Here is an 18,384-nt window from a genome sequence, read left to right on the forward strand (position 1 = left end):
AACCGGTTGATTCACCCTCTTGAAAGATATGTCATACTCCGCTTATATACAGTGGCGGATTCAGGGGAGGGACACAGATGCCCCCCTGTCAATTTTCTATCGACAATTTTTTTATGTAACTACGAGTATCACATAAATTAAAAATTCAGTTAATAAGAATAATACTACCAACTATTAATTATTATTTATTATAATCATTATTGTTTAAAAATGATAGTATGTATGTATTAATTAAAATTCAAATTATACAATTTATATGTCCCCCTATCAAAATATCGAAGATCCGCCACTGCATATATATATATATAATATATATTATGTATGCGTTTAATACATATTAATATATTACCCTACTCGGCGTAATATTATGTATTTTGCTTGAGGAAAGTCTGTATTTGAGTTAAGACCACATCTGAAAAGTGGAGTGTAAAACTATAAATATATCATTCACGCTCCACTTTCGATAACTTTGAGATGATAATATAATTATATTGGTTTCCAATATATTAAAACAATTTTTATTACTATCCAATACTATTTATTTTTTCTGCAAGAGTATCTTTCATATTAAAAAATGTATACAAACATGTAAAAAGATTTTCGTAATGACACCAATAACATAATAGTTTTGTTTATTACTATTATTACTTTTTACAATTATTAGTTTAAGTACATTTAATAATATACCAATACTGATTATATAATATCATTGTTACGTTTAAAATTTTAATAAAATATTCAAACATTTAAATAAATGTATACATTTGGAAAACATTATAATCAGGAATTCAAATTGTTGGCTCTTGTTTTCGTTTATTTACAACTCAATACTTAAAGTTTTAGAAATATTATTGTTGGTATGAAAATCAACAATTGGATAATAATATATATAAAAGAAATTTAAAAATAGTTGTGTCTATTTTTAACGATAAATTGTAATATTTCTTTAAAGCGTAATGCAAATAAAGATATTATTTTTTAATATTTGTTTATTACAAATTGCTAGGATAAAATATTCTATTTCTCCACTAATCGAGATCGGATAAAATGTGATTAAGATATTGAAATAGTCAAGTTTATGTACACAAATATTATCAAAACGTATACATCGTAATATTTTTAAGAATATACTCTGCAACAGTACTAGGTATACGTTTATGTAGAATTTGTAGTATTTAAATAAATAGAAAACAGTCGCATTTTTATTTAAATTTCTTATTATTTCAGTGACGGCCAGTGTCATTATATTTTACTAAGTCCATAAACGAACGAAATCATCGTAATATAATAATATTATAGGTATTTCCGTACACTAAATTATTCCTTTATATAAGTCAAAATTCCCGTGTTAACAATTTTAAATTATTCAAAATAAAACGTGCAAACTTCATTTTGATATGATTTAATTAAATTCGTGCAAATTATAATAATAATAATATTTTTAACACAACATTGAATAAATTAACCTTATCACAAAAGCATACTTCAATAACATAGTTTCCATTTTCCATAACAGGAATTTTTTTGCGAAATCTCCTGCCATACGTAGGTAAATAATATTACTTTCGTCAACAATATTTAGGCTTGGTATTTAAAGGAGTAAAATAAAAAAAAAATCACTTAAGACAATAATAATATGTTTGCTATGTTTATATAGGTACCAATATAAGTAAAAATGTATTAATGTGTATTTTATTTTATTTTATATTTTTTAATTAATATTTTTATTATTATTATTATTATTGCTAAGTCTCAAAAGTCATAAAATAACAAACTTGTTTTATTACTCGTAGGTTAGGTACTAAAAACAGGGAAAAAACAACGCCACGTTGCTTCTCGCTTCAATAACATTATTAAGAAAAAAACGATTCTCTGACGGTACGCCAGAAGATCAAATGGAGAAGAATCGCGTACATCTGAATCACAATTACCACTGGTATAAAGGCGAGTTTCTTTTCAGTGGTTCTGGACTCATCAATTCTGAAGTTATCGAATGTTTCTGTAAGTCGTTGCACATCTAAAAATCAGAACAAATTATTACTTATGATCATAAAGCTGGCAACGAAAGGTAGGTATATTATGTTTATAAGTCACAAATAAAAAAAAATGTGAACGTTGGTTCATTAATAAAAAAGCAAACAATGAGTTGTTTAGTTTATTAAGATTTAAGACTGATATGATTTTTCGTAGAATTTTAAGTTACCTAGTTATCCTAAGGTTTCTCGAAGAGGTCGGAACTTTTAAATATCTACGTGTATAGATTCTCTACTTAGAATTATATTTAGTATCGTTAAGTTAAATAATTTAATCTCCGATATAGCATTTTATGTTTTAGTTATAGGTGCCGACGTACCGTATATTGTTTTTGTATACACTCGTCCGTGTACGAGGTTCCGTGATTGATGGGTTGTTTGTAGCTGTTGTTTTGTCGGAATGGATTTGTCGCGCCTACAAAAAAAATCGAACAATCACCATAATATACTAATAATTATAGAATAGCATCAACAAGTGATTTATATTGACAATAGATAAAACCTTGTGGAATATTTAAGTTGCTGCCAGATGTGTGCGTGGCGCCATAGCCATGGTTTTCGGTCGCCAGATCTTGTAGTTTGTTGCTCGACAAGCCTCTCGGTAAAGGATTGCTGGGTACGCCATGCGGGGCTAAATGAGCTGTTTCTTCAGCCACCTATGGAATACAGATTACAGTGTAATCACATGTTATATTCTGTAATCATATTTTATAAGTCTACAAATGATGTAAACCTATTAGATTAAATTTAACAAATATGTTTATATTAATTTACAAATGATCAGCTCCCAGACATATAAAATAATGTGTACCGCTATAGTATTAAAACGATTTTAGTTAAATTAATTTTGTTCATACTCCTCAGTCCTCAATTAGTTTCTCAAACACTTAATTCCAATAGGTGCCCATTAGGAACAGTTTATTTAGGGTAGGTAGGTAGCTACATTAATTAATCCAGTAATGGTCACGTGATAATGTGATATCCAAGACCAGTGTCCAAGAAGACAAGTGATAAATCATTTAAAGATTAATTATATTAATGAAAGACATAGCCCCAAATAATAATCATCTCCAATTCAGTTGTACGACGGTCATTATAAATAATTATCTATATATTTTGATTAGTTAGAAAATCGGTGATATCTCGGCGTACCACCCCCTAACAAGGGTACTAACAATTACTGGCTATTAAGTAATTTTGAATTCCGACGTAAAATTAATTATGTTTAATTAATAATTTGTATATGTGTCACTGTGTCAGTAATAATCTAACGACTTGAGGTCAGAGGTTTTATACCTATCCTGCAGCCTTTGCTTCCATATTCCGTGCGTCATTGTAACGAAGATATTATATATAGTATTATCGATAAAAATTAACTTTTCTGAGTTGGTAATGAAATTGAGTCGTTTATGTAAACGAGTAAATTAAATACAAATAAAGATAATCAAAGGTCGACCACTATATTAGTTTTAATAATTTACCTGAAATAAAATATTGACAAAAACCCATCAACACTACAACCACACCCAGTTTTGATTTTAAAAAAAACGAACTGATAAGTTAAATGGGATTCCTTTTTATTACATAATAGGAAGTATATACGTATAATTCACCTGATGTGGATCTTCGGCAACAGGCAGTTCCGACACAAACCCAGTGTCCTTCCTGTAGAAATTAATAAAAATAAATGCTCCTAAAACAAGCGCGCAAACAAATCCGTATCCTCTAAACGTGGTTGTCGTTCCTGCACAAAAATAAAATTATATAAGTCACGTATCAAACTACTATTGACAACATATTATACTGCATTTACCGAAGTACGTGACAAACCATCCACCGACGACAGCACCACATCCTCTGCCCAATCCATGATGGATGCCTTGCAACACACCTTGAGCCGAGCTTCGCAACTGTTGTGGAGTATTGTGGGCTATATACGAGCAACAAGCGGCCCAGACTGCAGCATGGGTTATGCCTGAAAATGGAAAAAAAACATACATAATACTATTATAACAATAGAGCATAATATATAGTGATCAACTACCCCAAATATTCTGAAGCTCTAAAAATCCTAAACAACCTTCTTCACTGCACCAAGCCCTCAACGAAGAGAACACTATAGAGCAACATGTATATTTTTCTATGAGAAAAATCTAATGCAAAAATTTAACATTTTCCCAAATTTGTTACTATAATAGGTAGGTATTATGTACAAGGACATAACTTATTTACCTAAATGTATTTTTTTTAGCTATTTATTTAATGTAAGCTAAAAATAATCGTAGTAAAATATTATTATTATTATAAGTCTAATACTATACTCTATTCTCCGTAAGTTGACCCACTTTTTTTTTTGCGCACGCAGTGTATGTTAAATATGTAGTGACAATACAGTTCACTACATATACACCGTGGTATTTCGCGACGTGAAACTATAGAACTATATTGTCACAACGTTTTCATCATACTCTGCGTGTGCAAAAAAAAGTGAATCAACTTACAGGGAATAGAGTATATTATAACTATAATATAGTATATGACAAAATGGTGCCACATATTAATTTTTTAACAACACAATTGATCACAGGTCGATCATAGGTTAACTAAGGTCACTATAGTCTATAGTTTATATATAAAGATGTAAACTGACATAATAATACAAGTTAACGATATTATTTACCTTGCATGAACTCAAACGGTAATACCCACCATGGGTTCTTCAGCCAAGAGATGTACAAGAAACGCAATATGTTGCCGACGAGTCCCAAACACAACACCTAAACACGATTAATTGATCTTAACTAATAAGAAAGCCGATAGATACCTACAACTATCAATATAAAATAATGAAATGCTCATACTTTGACGTGTCCCATCTGGCGAATGAGTTTGAAACTAAAGAAGTACGCGAATATCTCAGAAATGTGATTGATAACTGAAGCCACACCGAATAGCGTTGGAGATCCACCGTAATCCTAAACATTAGTTGTGATACATTATAACGGTGTCCATAACTATCTTCAGATCACATCTGTTCATTAGCGATATTTCACTCACTTGCAAATGCCAAAACAAGAACGTGAATATCAGTCCAATACCGAATCCCATAAACCACGATACGAACAAAAAAGATCCACACTTCAAGTTCGCAAAATATTTCAATACCGTAATCCATTCTGGAATTTTTTTCGTTGTTTGAGCGAAGATTTTAGTCTGAAATATAATATCATAATTAATAAGTTGTAATATATGCGAGTGATTAAAATAATCGTTATTGCAATTATAATATGTAGGACTATATAGGAGTCACTAAATCCTACTGAATTAAATGCTTGAATATATTTTTAATGCTTTATTTGTAAGTAGGTATTCAGTTCTATATTCCGATCACTTTTCAAAGTACTCATTTTTATAAAACTCATCGTCAAACACTGACCATAAAATAATTTCAGAACTAAATTAAATTGTATAGTGGTTATAATTTTGCCGTATTGCACATATTTTTATGAATTTAAATAATCTATGACTGTAATACTTGAGCATCTTAAGAATATTTGGAATGCTTCTACATAGTATTCAGAGTACTTGGAAAATATTATTATCATAAAATATTCATTTGAAATGTATTTATATCCAAGTATAAATAACTATAATACACCTAAAAATTGACTTTTAAAAACTTATGCGATATAAAAATATTTTGTGGTTTCTAAAACATAAAATGAACCGATAAATTACATTATTACAATATTATATTATGTTTATACCTATAACATTTTCAAATAATATAGTATAAAATTTAAATTCATATTGAACATATAACTGATTAATGTTAAAAAAAAATGGCTTAATCACTAGTATTTAAAGTTTTAGATATTTTTCAATAAACATTAGAATATGAAATATATATCGATAATAAAAACTATAGTAAATAATTGAACAAAATCATTACAGTTTCACAGCTTAATAAAAAGGTTGGAAATAAAACATTTAAACAAATGTAGTTTTTTAGGATATGCGTGCAACAAATTATATTATTCGTGAATTTGGTATATTAATTAAATCTTGTTATTAATCAAGTAATTTTCTATATTGCATTTTAAAATCGGGTTGAAAATTATGTAAACATGAAGACATAATATCATTATTATTAACTTAATTAAATATTAATGTATACAATACAAACATGCAAAATAATAAACGATTGACAAATTAATAACCACGGGAATACTATTACCATAAAGTGTTCGAATATTCTAAGATATAACTTTTTGTTTTGTTAAAATATTCATTATTAATATTTAAAAAAATAATTTTACCCCAAGTATGCAGGGTAATTGTCGACTTACCTTTAAACTCGACTCTCCACCACCGCTTTCCGGGAGATCTGGGGGCCTGGGAGGCAAACCCGCGACGTTAGGTGCCAAGGACGGGAGATTCAACTGTTGCGCTAACTCCTGCTGTAGATAATCGTCCCGGGTCGGAGCCGCTCCCTTTTCCATCATCATTTCCGTCTGTTCTGTTTCGGCCGTCGTATCTTCATACCGGAAGTTCATCTGCGTGGCAGTGATCAGAGCGGCGCCCATAAGAACGGAAAACGTGGCAAAGCAAATAGTGTAGTTCTTCTCGCGGTCCTGTGGCCCATCGCACGGATGGTCCGGAAAAGCGGTCGAATGGTCAAGTGCTATGCCCACGAAAAACATGGCAAGGCCCCAACCCAACGAGCCAAACATTCTCTGGTGTCCGTATTTGTCGGCGTCCGTACCCAACAGCGTGATAACGGCCGAGTCAGCCAATGTGATGGCTGGAGCGCTGAAGAACTCGCCTATCATGACTAGAAGCAATAGAAGAAAGAACACTTTCTCTATATCCTGAGGAAAACAAATACATGTCCTGTTATTGATGTGACGGAAAGTCAATTTTATTTAATTTCATATCATTACTATAATATACTCATTATACTCATATTACATAGTATATAGACATATAGTTATGTCTTAACATAAGTGCTGCCGTTGTACAAACAAAATTTTAAAAATTTAATTTAAAATATATAATTGTCTTTTCGATACTATTACACAATTATTTATAGTCGAATTATTGATGGATAGTTTTAAATAATCCGAATAAACAAAAGTTATTAAATATTTACAAAGTTTTCAATTTTGTAGGTGATTTCATTTGGACCAATTTAATAAAAAAAAACTACCTGACCAAATTTTGTGACCTATTTGGACCATATTTTTACATGTTATTACAACGTTTATGAACCGGCTTGGACCAATCTATAAAGGATTTAAATTGTCTATACAGCCTACAATAGGCAAACCGCAAACATTGTTGGCATGTAATTTTTTTAGGTTAGTAAAAATTTATTTTTCCCAGATATTTCATTAAAAATGTTGTGCTCTCAAAATTATCATTATTCCGAGTGCTTAATGTTACTTCTTACCCACCTAGATAAGTCTATGAAAACGCGGGAAAATGTGCGTAAGTGTACATGTGGTTAACAGCCGTATCCAGCCCCTAAGAGGTATGTGTTTATAATTTGATCAAAATATATTCCACTAATTCGGTTAAAAAAGGTTATATTTTGATTGATTGATATTTATCGTTGATGCTTTCCCAATTTTATTTTGGGAGAAGGATAATAATTTGTTTTTAATTTACATACCTACTCAGGTAATTGTTGAGGAATTATAAATAAAAATTTTAAAGAATTCAAGCATTCTATATTACTAATTACATATAATTACATGTGATTATCGATCGTAATTACTAAAAATTATTTTGATACTCGTGTACAGCTGTATCTTAAATATCTAAATTTAATACCCAATAACTAAACCGGGTTATTTCTATAAATGACGCACGTACAAATCCACAGTTTTTGATCGATTGGCACAACATTTTGCACACGTATTATTTGGGATCTCAGATTGTATAAGAGTACTATAATAGAAGTAACGGGTAACAGCTATTATATTGTGCAAAAAGCAAAGTGTATTACTAAGGCTTATAGAATCAAAAAATTACTCGACTGATTTTGACATCTCGAGGAAGGTTTAGGATGGCTTACCGTATATTAATAATATTAAAATGATAACATATTCATAAATATCTGCCTGCAATTGGTTCGTGTAAGAAAAAAAAATACATATTACTATCCGCCGCAGGCGGATTTCTCATCTCGGATTCAATTTTCCCCAGGCAACGCCGGGTAAAACTGGTAGTAGTATATAAAATTCCGTTTTTTTTTTTTTAGGTATTAAATATAATTAACAATTGCACGAACCATTTAATGGTTATGTTAAAATGAAAAACCTTTTGAAAATTAATCATATCAACATAAATATAGAAAAGGAAATCTAGGTAATAAAATACCTAAAACTAACCCTTTTTTTAGTACTTACCGTATTTCTGAAAACACAAAGATATTTTAACGTTGTTACGCCTTTCAGTATGTAGTAGGTACTAGGTTGGTACTCAAATGTCACTCGATATATGAGGTCAAGAGCCTTGTCATTTTTGCTAGATCATTAAAACTTGATAGCGTGACAATATTAAATTTCAACATCAGCAACAACAGGGATTTCAAAACAAAATGTTTGCACAACTTAGTGTATTAAAATAATGAGTACTTGCTATCTAAATACCAATAATTGAGCTTTACACCTTCTTTAGTTAGATCAAATGTGTCAGCTATTAGGTTAAAGATGAAGTAATTTTAATGTCTCGTAGAAAATCATATACATATCTATGCTGTCAAAAATGAATCACGTTTTATAAAATACATTTATTTTAAACTGTCTAAAAAATTATATATTTCTCTATTTTTGTTAGAGTGCCTGAAGATTTTCGACCAAATTTTCAACGGCAAAAACAGACCAAGGTTTACGGTGAAATAATTTCAGTTATCTTATTTTATCGTTTGGCCGACGAGGTACTTACTTCTATCGTGTACACGATGTGGCTGTAAATAGGCATGACCAAGTTGTAGTGCTGTTTCTCGTTGTAGTTGGAGGCGAACTTCACGTCCAATGGTGACCGGCCGGCTGTAAACCTTGGTCGCACACCACGAGTCCGGCGTATAACGGGCGTGGACAAGTCTGGGACTTCGAAGTCGTTGATGTCTTGATCATATTTAATGAAATCCGTCACCGAAGACACGTCCCGCTTGTACACTTTGGGTGCCATGGGCGTTTCTAGCATATAAGTGGACGCGTTTTTTTTCACAATACATCGAGTGGCCGGTGGCTGTATGAAACCCAATGGCAGCGTAAAAATGATCCAACACGAAAGCGAAGCCAATAACAACATTTTCCCCTTGCGCCATCTAACGAAAAAGAATCACAAGATCGTATAAGTACATACCTAATTACTATTAAAATATTATATTTTGTCACAAATATTTATTATTAATCGTATCACTTTCCAAACCATACGTTTCATCGACGGAGAGTTTAATAGTAATTAAATAATTTTCACAAGCTAATTTCTACAGTCTAGGTGCATAGGTTTATTATTGTATTAAATATTACCTATATTGTATATTTATTATAAATTTTTAAAAAAATAGAAAACTATTTCATCACAAGACTATATTATACGTATGACAAACGTGGTTAGTGTGAAAAATGATGTCTACCAGTTTCGAGTGGATTAGTACTCTACCCACATCATTATATCATTGATATACAAGCTTTTGCAACTTGAAACCATTGCGTGGCTGTTACATTCGAAATTGCATGGCTATATTTTAAAATAAAAATGTGTGGTCTTGATAAATGTTATCAGATTTACCGTTTCTAAAAGGTCTGGGCCATCAGATACTGCTGGGTTCACCGCGGTTATATTGAGTGTATTTTTGTTTTTACATTAATATGCTAAAATATAGCAATTGTGAGATTGATAACGTATTTTTGCTTCTTATTGTAGCCGACTTTAATTTTTTTAGTAGGTAAATTTCTATAATAAAACAGATGCTAATTTATTTATATAATATAATATATTTATGGAATCAGTAATAAATCAATAATATCATTTAATTCATCATTTCGTGACACGTATTATATGAATAGTAAACATTTTAGTACGTTTGTATTATTTAATCGTGTAGGCATTGTTAAAAAAATTTAACTCTAATACACCCCGTTGATATGAATTATGAATGCATCGTTACTCGAAAATATGTATTTAAATCGATTTTCTGTCAAACTAAGAAAATAGAATCCCGTATGTAAAATTAAATTTTAACTTCAGTAGGTACGTATATATAAGTAGTATACTAATATAAAATATTATATATTATCACATACTAATGTATACCTTATATTTACCATTAATATTTGTACTTCCATTTTATGATGTATTTTTGCATCAAAACTTAGTTTGTAAATATTTATTTTTAATCATTAAGTATCAAAAAAAACATGGTAGTTACTATCTCGAACGATAATCTCAGTTGAAGTTTTTAGTGTATATAGGAAATACGTTAGTACGTTATTCAGTTTTAATCAAGAAAAAATTGCTGCTAGCTCAAAGCATTATCACTCATAGCCATTTCAGCGTTACAATATAATATATGTACTACTCGTATAATCAATATTGTACAATTATAATAAAATAATAAAAAATAAATAAATAAAATTAAATAAATGATTTAAAATATATTTTCTTTTTATGACAAAAGCATTACGTATATTTTAATTAAAACTCTTCAATGGGTCTAAATCAATTGATAAATGTAAAAATTACCAGATGAAATGATATCATATAAGTACCTATCTATAATATCGACAAATATACACTATTAGTCCAGTTCTTAAATTGAGGGGAGCAGGGGAAGGGAGGTGTAGCTCCTTTTATTTTTAAAAAATGATTATGTACCACTTCTAATTATATCCTAATCAATAAGACATTTAAATATTCAAATATTCAATTACGCGATTTTTTTTTTACACTTTTGCATACCACTTCTATTTTTTTTCTAATTCAAGCAATGACTATTACATCGAATAATTCTATAGTAATACCCATTCAAAACTACATACTGCACTAAGACGTTAAGATTTTTGAATCTTAACATTAATTTATTTTATCTGTGACATACGTAGACGGTTTCACAAAATAAGGCATGTACCATTTCCGGCAAAATTTAAAATTACCATTTCCACCATCGCCCGTTTCCGCCAATTTAAAAAAGGTTTGATTCCCGTTCCCGCCAATCTACCTGCTATGGTAATATTATTATAATATATTCTATATATTTGGATTATTATCCAAATTATTTTTAAGGTATATTTAATTTTTTATTTTATTCAATTGTACATGGTTAAATGGTTTATATGACAACGTTCAATATTGAAAAAATATATTAATAACTAATAACTCAAATAAAAAATACATAATATTTGGCAAAGTTTTAATAAATATAATGATAAATTAAAAATCACTTATTCATAAATACGTGTTATTGTCTCATAGTTTCTATAAATATAATACCTAATTAAAATAATTAAAAATTTACAATATTAAAAACTATGAGACAATACTATATGTATTTATGAATAAGTGACTTTTGGTTTATTATTATATTTATTAGAACTGTGATAAAATATATATTTTTACTTTCTTGATTTTTAATCAAGTAAATATGGTAATTGAAATGAAAAAAGTCTGAATTTTGAAATCTTCAAGAATTTGTGTTAAATAGGAAATAATAAAAATGTAACTCAGTAATGATGAGTAGGAGGGAAATTTAGCTAGCTTTAATATAAAATATTAATGAGAGGGATTTGATATCACATCCAAGCGGTATAACCACTTGAATTCATAAAAACGTCGGCGTGAACAGTCCCAAAATTTCTATTTTTTAACTTTTCTCCTAAACTATGATAGGTAGAAAGTTGGTTGATAATTCACTAGAAAGGGATACTAAATTAGATACTAAATGTGGAATTAAAATTTTTTACAGATAAAAAAAGAGTTATTTTTCGCTACATTTTTATTTAGCGAGGTAGATTTCCGAAACTGGAGAAAGGATTTTGTTGTTCGGGGTCTTGTTAGATTCAAATTGGCTAGGAGAAGTGCAGTGAAGATTTTCAGAACTTTATCTCCAATCGTTAATTGACTACAAAGCTGTAAAGCTGAAAAACATCAAAAAACGCCCAATAAAATTTGTTTTAACTTTTTTTTAATGTTGTGTAGTGAATTAACTATTAAAGATATAGTTCTGAAAATCTTCACTGCAGTTCTCCTAACCAATGTGAATCTAACAAGACCCCAAACAATGAAATCCGCTCTCCGGTTTTGGAGATCTATCTCACTAAATGAAAATGATATTTTGTAGAGCTGTTCACACAGACATTTTTCTGGATTCAAATTGTTATACCGCTTGGGTGTGACATCAGTGAATAAATTTCTAAAAATTAAAAATCAAGAAATTTTACATGCCGATCCCTGACTTGGCAAGCGTTTTTATTTGAGTTATTAATAATTATTATATTTTTGAATATCCAACGTTGTCATACAAACCATGTACAATTATTTCAAGTTAAAACTTAAATATACCTTAAAAATAATATGGGTAATACTTTAATAATATGGAATATACAATATACATATATTATAATAATATCATAATTCATAATACGTAGATTGGTGGAAACGGGCAATGACGGAGACGGTCATATCAAATTTTTGCGGGCACTGGTAATTCCAATGCAATACAAAAAACCTTTATGAATTTTCCCATACTTCGATAATAAATTATTTTAATCGTATCGTAGTTAAGATGAATATATATTTACATTATTATTACTTATTTTGAATCTATGATAATCTAATTACTTTCAGCTATATTATGGTGATTACTGATTATACAATAAGACCAGTAAGTGTAACCACTAAACTGTTAAATATTCAAAAGTTACTCTGTTCGGCTTAACACCAAGCGAAACGGGTGTAACAGTGCATTTGAGAGTGATTTTGGAACATAATCGGCCGTTCGATTGTTAAATGTTTAGTATTCCAACATAAAACTTTCAGCAATAACGATGTTTGAACAGATTATTGGTAGTTGTAAAGCTTAAAAATATATCAATATATAAATTAAAATAAGAAATGTACCTGTTAGTTAAAATAAACTAAACCGTGCAGCTCATTCAATTCCTTGGTAAATCGTTTCTACACTATAATATTGTACCTCATGGTTATCAATTTCAAGCAAACACATTTTTCGTTTCCAAAACGATAATATTCGATTGCATTTCGATTACACATTAATATAATATTGCGCACGTACTGAACATATAATATAAATAAATATAAATATTATAAATATAATATTATAATAATATAAATATTATAAATATAATATTATAATAATATAAATATTATAAATATAATATTATATATAATCGTCAACAAAGCCGGGCTGGAGTGTTCGTTAACCCAATTTAGATTATATCCATAATATAGCGTGTCCAAATAGTTATTTAAATACACTCTAATGAGTTTGGCTTAATTTGATCGATATGATTAAAGGAAATCCGAAAACTTTCCGCCGGACGGTGAAAAAAAATATCGTATCGATCTCCCACTACCCCACGCCGTGTGTGACTTAAATTTAGAAACCCTTTTATAAATCACCGATCCCCACCAACCCAGATCGACCTTGAATCTCCGACATACATAACAGGAATTTTATCATAATAATAACGTAGGTATTATATACACTTGTTGGATGGCGTTGTCAAATTATGTTATGTCGATGAAAAGATTCATGACGTCTAGGAGATGAGTTTCGGAATCACAAAGGTCGGGTAAATCGTCTCGGAGTTTCGATGTCTACGCGAGTACCAGATGTGTGGTGGTGAGGGTGTATGTGGGTCGGGAAACGCACTCGGTCGCGGGTCGACAGCGGGAGGAATGGGTAAAAAATCGATCGGAGCCGTTTCCACACTTAGCTGTGACGGCGGCGGCCATACACGCGCCGCATCACAATACGTAAAAAATATAAATGAAATATAATTATTTTGGGAATTATAGGAAAATGTTATTGCTTTTATAACATTGGTATACTGTAAATAGGTCAATGGGATTACGGTACCCAATTAAACCCAATTAAAGTAAAACATAATATCGCAATAGGAAATTTCAAAACAATATTTCGTAAGTACTATAATATTGGGGTCGCGCCTTTATTATTATTACCTGTCAGCCAGACCTCCCCAGAACGGGGCGGCCAGAAACTCGACGAAAGGCCGGGACCCGATGAGCAGACCACACTGGCTGGGATTCATGCCCATCTGTTTGAAGTAGACGCCCATCAGCGGGAACAGGGACCCAAACGCCGAGTAGAAAAAGAAATAGAACGTCTTGACTGTCAGGAGCTCCTGATCAACGGACCCGAAGATCAGTTCGATGATGTCTGACTTGCCTCGTATCCTGTTGGTCGAGTCCTTGGCCTGCGGATAGTGTTCCGGGTCCACCTCTCCTAGCGCCTCGGGGTCAACGCGAGGCCGTACACCGGCCGCGGCCAGCGCGGGCCCTCTGGCCTCGCGAGGCACCTCATACTGCGACGCCATGGCACCAGCAGTATGACGTCAACTTTTATCACTGACCTACTAACCGACTGACTGACTATGACGGACCAACCGGCCGATGACACGAATCCCCTGATATACCGACGACTACGACAACGGTGCACACGGCCTAACCGTGGATGACAACGGGACGCGCGTTACCTGACCCTCGACTACGTCGTGTGTGGTGGCAGAGGGGACGCCGCGTGACGCGCTGCACTCGCCGAGGGGGTCGGCCGCGGAAAGTCGGTGCGCGCGCGCCCACACGCCAGTGCGACCCTCATCAGCAGGCTGAAAAACGCCAACGACACGATAAAAATCAACGAATACTGAAGACGATAACCGACCGACAGGAATAAAATTGAAATATACCTAACCTATACGTATGCTGCAGTCACACGCATAAAAAATGTCAATGTGGACAAGTTAAATAAATGTCGTTTCATCAGCTCATAATAAATTGTGGCGGATTCGATCGTGTTCCAACATGTACCTATATGAACAAAAACACAAAGTATAATAATATCGGACCTCACCCGCGGGTTCACCTGACGATAATTATATTTTTATCTCAAGCTGAATTGAAAAAACTCCCGATTCGGTTATAATGTTTTGATATTTTATTGTTTTCTATTTAAATAATATTTTACCACGCTTATGGATGTAGAGATATTATGTCCTCCAAATAAAAAAAAAAAAACTAATCACAATTTTAAACAAAACACGTAGAAGAAAAGAATCTTATTTTTATATTGAATCGTTACAAAAATAAATAAATAAAACGTACACACGTAGTATTTTAAATAAATTAATAAATACAAAATATAAAATGAGCCGTTTCGTTTTTATGATTTAACCTGAAAAATCACTCCTGGAGTAATGTCGAGCATCTACAAAAGCACAATGATTTTAATTTGCAATGTATAAATAATACCTAATACGTTCATTCATTTTATATTCATTACATAATTATTCACTATAAATATATTATATAATATTATATACTAATATAGTCGTTTAGTAAAATTGTTTTTTCGTACTCGTTATGCGACGATGTCACAATAAGGATAATAATTGCAACCTAGGTACACCAATACACCAAGTGTTCTATGCCTATCACGTACCTGCTATAGTCACGCAATGTCCATGACAATAATAAGAAAATACATAAATAGCGGAAGACTGGAAAAGTATCAAAACTAAAAAAAATAAACAATATTGGAATACTGTAAAAAATTTAAACCGAAATCTCACTGAAACCCTTAATTAAATATTTTATTAACGAAACCAATATATTTATTACATACCTAGTTGTATAAAGACATCCTTATGTGTTAATAACTTTGATCGTTTTGGTTTATTTTGTTTTAATCGAGTTATGCGTACCTAGGAATTATGTTGTAACTGGTTAAAATCAGTACCACCTATGAAGTGATACAGACATTTTTAATTTTGAAGAACCATACTCTACATTTTTGTTATTTCTAAGAACCGTATGAAATCTGTGAAACCAAACTATACATAAAGGTTCTACCTGATACATAATATAATATTACGGTGCTACCTAAGCGGTAGCTTCAAGATGAATTTATCATTACGATTTTATGCGATCTTGTCGAAACAAAAAATAAATTTGATAAATTTTTTTTTTTTAACAAAATTCTTTATTACGCTATCTGTTACAATTAGAACAATAAGCTTAAGTGATAATAACAAAAAAAAACAGACAGAAGAGACTGAGGGAAAAGACCTCCCATCGGAGGTACTTCAACATGAATATTAATTTAAATTTAAGGTATTAGTCCTAGCATAATATTAATAATAGTGATAGTGCAGTGAATACATAATAGTTAAGTAACAAAGATCATGAAATTTGATAATTAAACACTATAATGTAATAATAGTATAATATTATAATTTATAATTTATGAATCATAATGATTGCAAAATAAACATGGTGCGTATAAATTACATTATTGCCTATAATTAAATCATATTAAATAATATACCTAGGTAGGTATATGGTATGTGGCACCTGTCCGAGACTCACAAATTTGTTTTTCAAAACTTTATTCGGAACCCACGTCGTTAAGTACCTATACATAATACAGCTCCAGACGTTAGCGAATTTTTAATAAGTATATAATAACGGTCGACAGCGACGTGTACTTACGATAAATACCGTACGCGCCCAAGAAAATTATCCGGCGCTGGTGTTTCGTGTGCGTTGGCCTAGTGTGTCACCACGGCGGGCCTGCAGATCGATTCGCACGAGGTTTAGTTTTTTCAGCCGCACCCGCTGCCGCCAAAACATTAATACGCCATCATTATTCGTTCCTCGGACGCGTACCTATAATGTTATAAAATATTTCCGCAGTTTCCCGCAACCATTCTCGTCGATCTCAAGATATCGCAATGATATTATGGTATATTGTGTGCGTTTGAAATTGTAATAAACCCTAATTTGGCTTTATAAAGCCAAAAGACATCATAAGTCCATTTTTTCTCAAAATCTAACCTTATAATTTATAGACTCTGATCGGATCATGGTTTATTGGTTTTACAAATACATGATAATTTACCATGTATAATATACATTATACACATCTAAGATTTTTTTTAATTGATTTTTTGTCTCGCTCATCACTTATTGGAGTAGAAATAATTTTAGGTACGGTTTTCAACTTTGAGTGTGCAGGTTTTTGGTAGCATAATACATCTAGTTGTAACATTGGTGGGGTGGGGGTTTAAAAGTAAAAATATTCTTGAATCTTTCATAAAATTGTCCATAAATTTATTTTAGCATTCTCTAAAAGCATTTTTTTTTTATATATATTTTGGTTCTTATAGACATTTCAATTTTTTTATAAATAAAAGGTTTCTCATAATTTGTTCTTCCCATAATCAAAAAATAAAAAATATTAAAAATACATCGACGTCATCTTTTTATAAGCTTTTAAAAAGTTCAAATTTTTACAACATTTATTAAAACCACGGAAACCACGAAAATAACACAAAACTATTGATTTTACAGTATTGTGTCAGTGGCCGTTTTTTTTAACAGAAAATGTTGTGATTTTAACTAAAAGGTTGGTTTTTAGTAGCAAATTGGACGTAGTTGGTACTTTGGAAGTCTAATGTAAAATAATACTTTTCAAAATAAACAGGAAAAACAAAAAAAATCAAGGAAAACGGGAATTTTTATGTTAAACCAGTTTTTGACCAAATCAATAAATTTTATAGGTTTTTTTTTGTTTTAACTGAATAGTAAATATTTGACATTTTTAACTAAATATTCAGATTACTACTACTAGATATGAAATAATTTTCAAAATATTTAAGGTCTTTTTGTGCTAATTAAATATAGGTATTTTGAATTTTTTCCTCTTTATAGTTTTTTTTATTTATATATGATGCAATTTTTAAAACATAATACATAATTTCACATCAAGAGAATAAATCAGGTGATCTATCGATACACTAAATTATAATACTAATTGTCTATCCTAAATCAACCCATGTCTTCCAATTCACGACGACAAACATTTTACACAACCAACGTTACGCATACGGCATACTTATATTATAATACATTGTTGGTGGATGTGGATGATATTACCACCTGTGGCGTCATTTTGGGTATGTTAAGGTGTACATTGGTAACTCTACTGTTTTTCTGCGTCTTATTGGTTATTAGCTTGCTATTAAATTTACAAATGTTCAGACAGCCTAACATAAAAGTAAAAAGGTAGGTAAGTGGATGT

The 18,384-nt window shown here is 31.0% G+C and overlaps 1 protein-coding gene across 1 annotated transcript; it reads right to left on the reverse strand.

The window, feature by feature from the left end:
• Positions 1 to 1,386: 1,386 nt before the first annotated feature.
• LOC132942947 (major facilitator superfamily domain-containing protein 6) lies at positions 1,387 to 14,822 on the reverse strand. The gene is made up of 11 exons (XM_061011665.1): positions 14,250 to 14,822; positions 8,985 to 9,369; positions 6,383 to 6,904; positions 5,091 to 5,246; positions 4,895 to 5,008; positions 4,714 to 4,810; positions 3,847 to 4,008; positions 3,647 to 3,777; positions 2,536 to 2,689; positions 2,354 to 2,448; positions 1,387 to 2,017 (listed from the first exon to the last, which is right to left on the reverse strand). Exons 1-11 carry the CDS (start codon positions 14,621 to 14,623, stop codon positions 1,928 to 1,930), a joined length of 2,280 nt encoding a protein of 759 aa, XP_060867648.1. The 5' UTR covers positions 14,624 to 14,822; the 3' UTR covers positions 1,387 to 1,927.
• Positions 14,823 to 18,384: the final 3,562 nt, after the last annotated feature.

The sequence above is a fragment of the Metopolophium dirhodum genome, chromosome 4 (assembly GCF_019925205.1).
Source record: "Metopolophium dirhodum isolate CAU chromosome 4, ASM1992520v1, whole genome shotgun sequence".
Lineage (NCBI taxonomy): Eukaryota > Metazoa > Arthropoda > Insecta > Hemiptera > Aphididae > Metopolophium > Metopolophium dirhodum.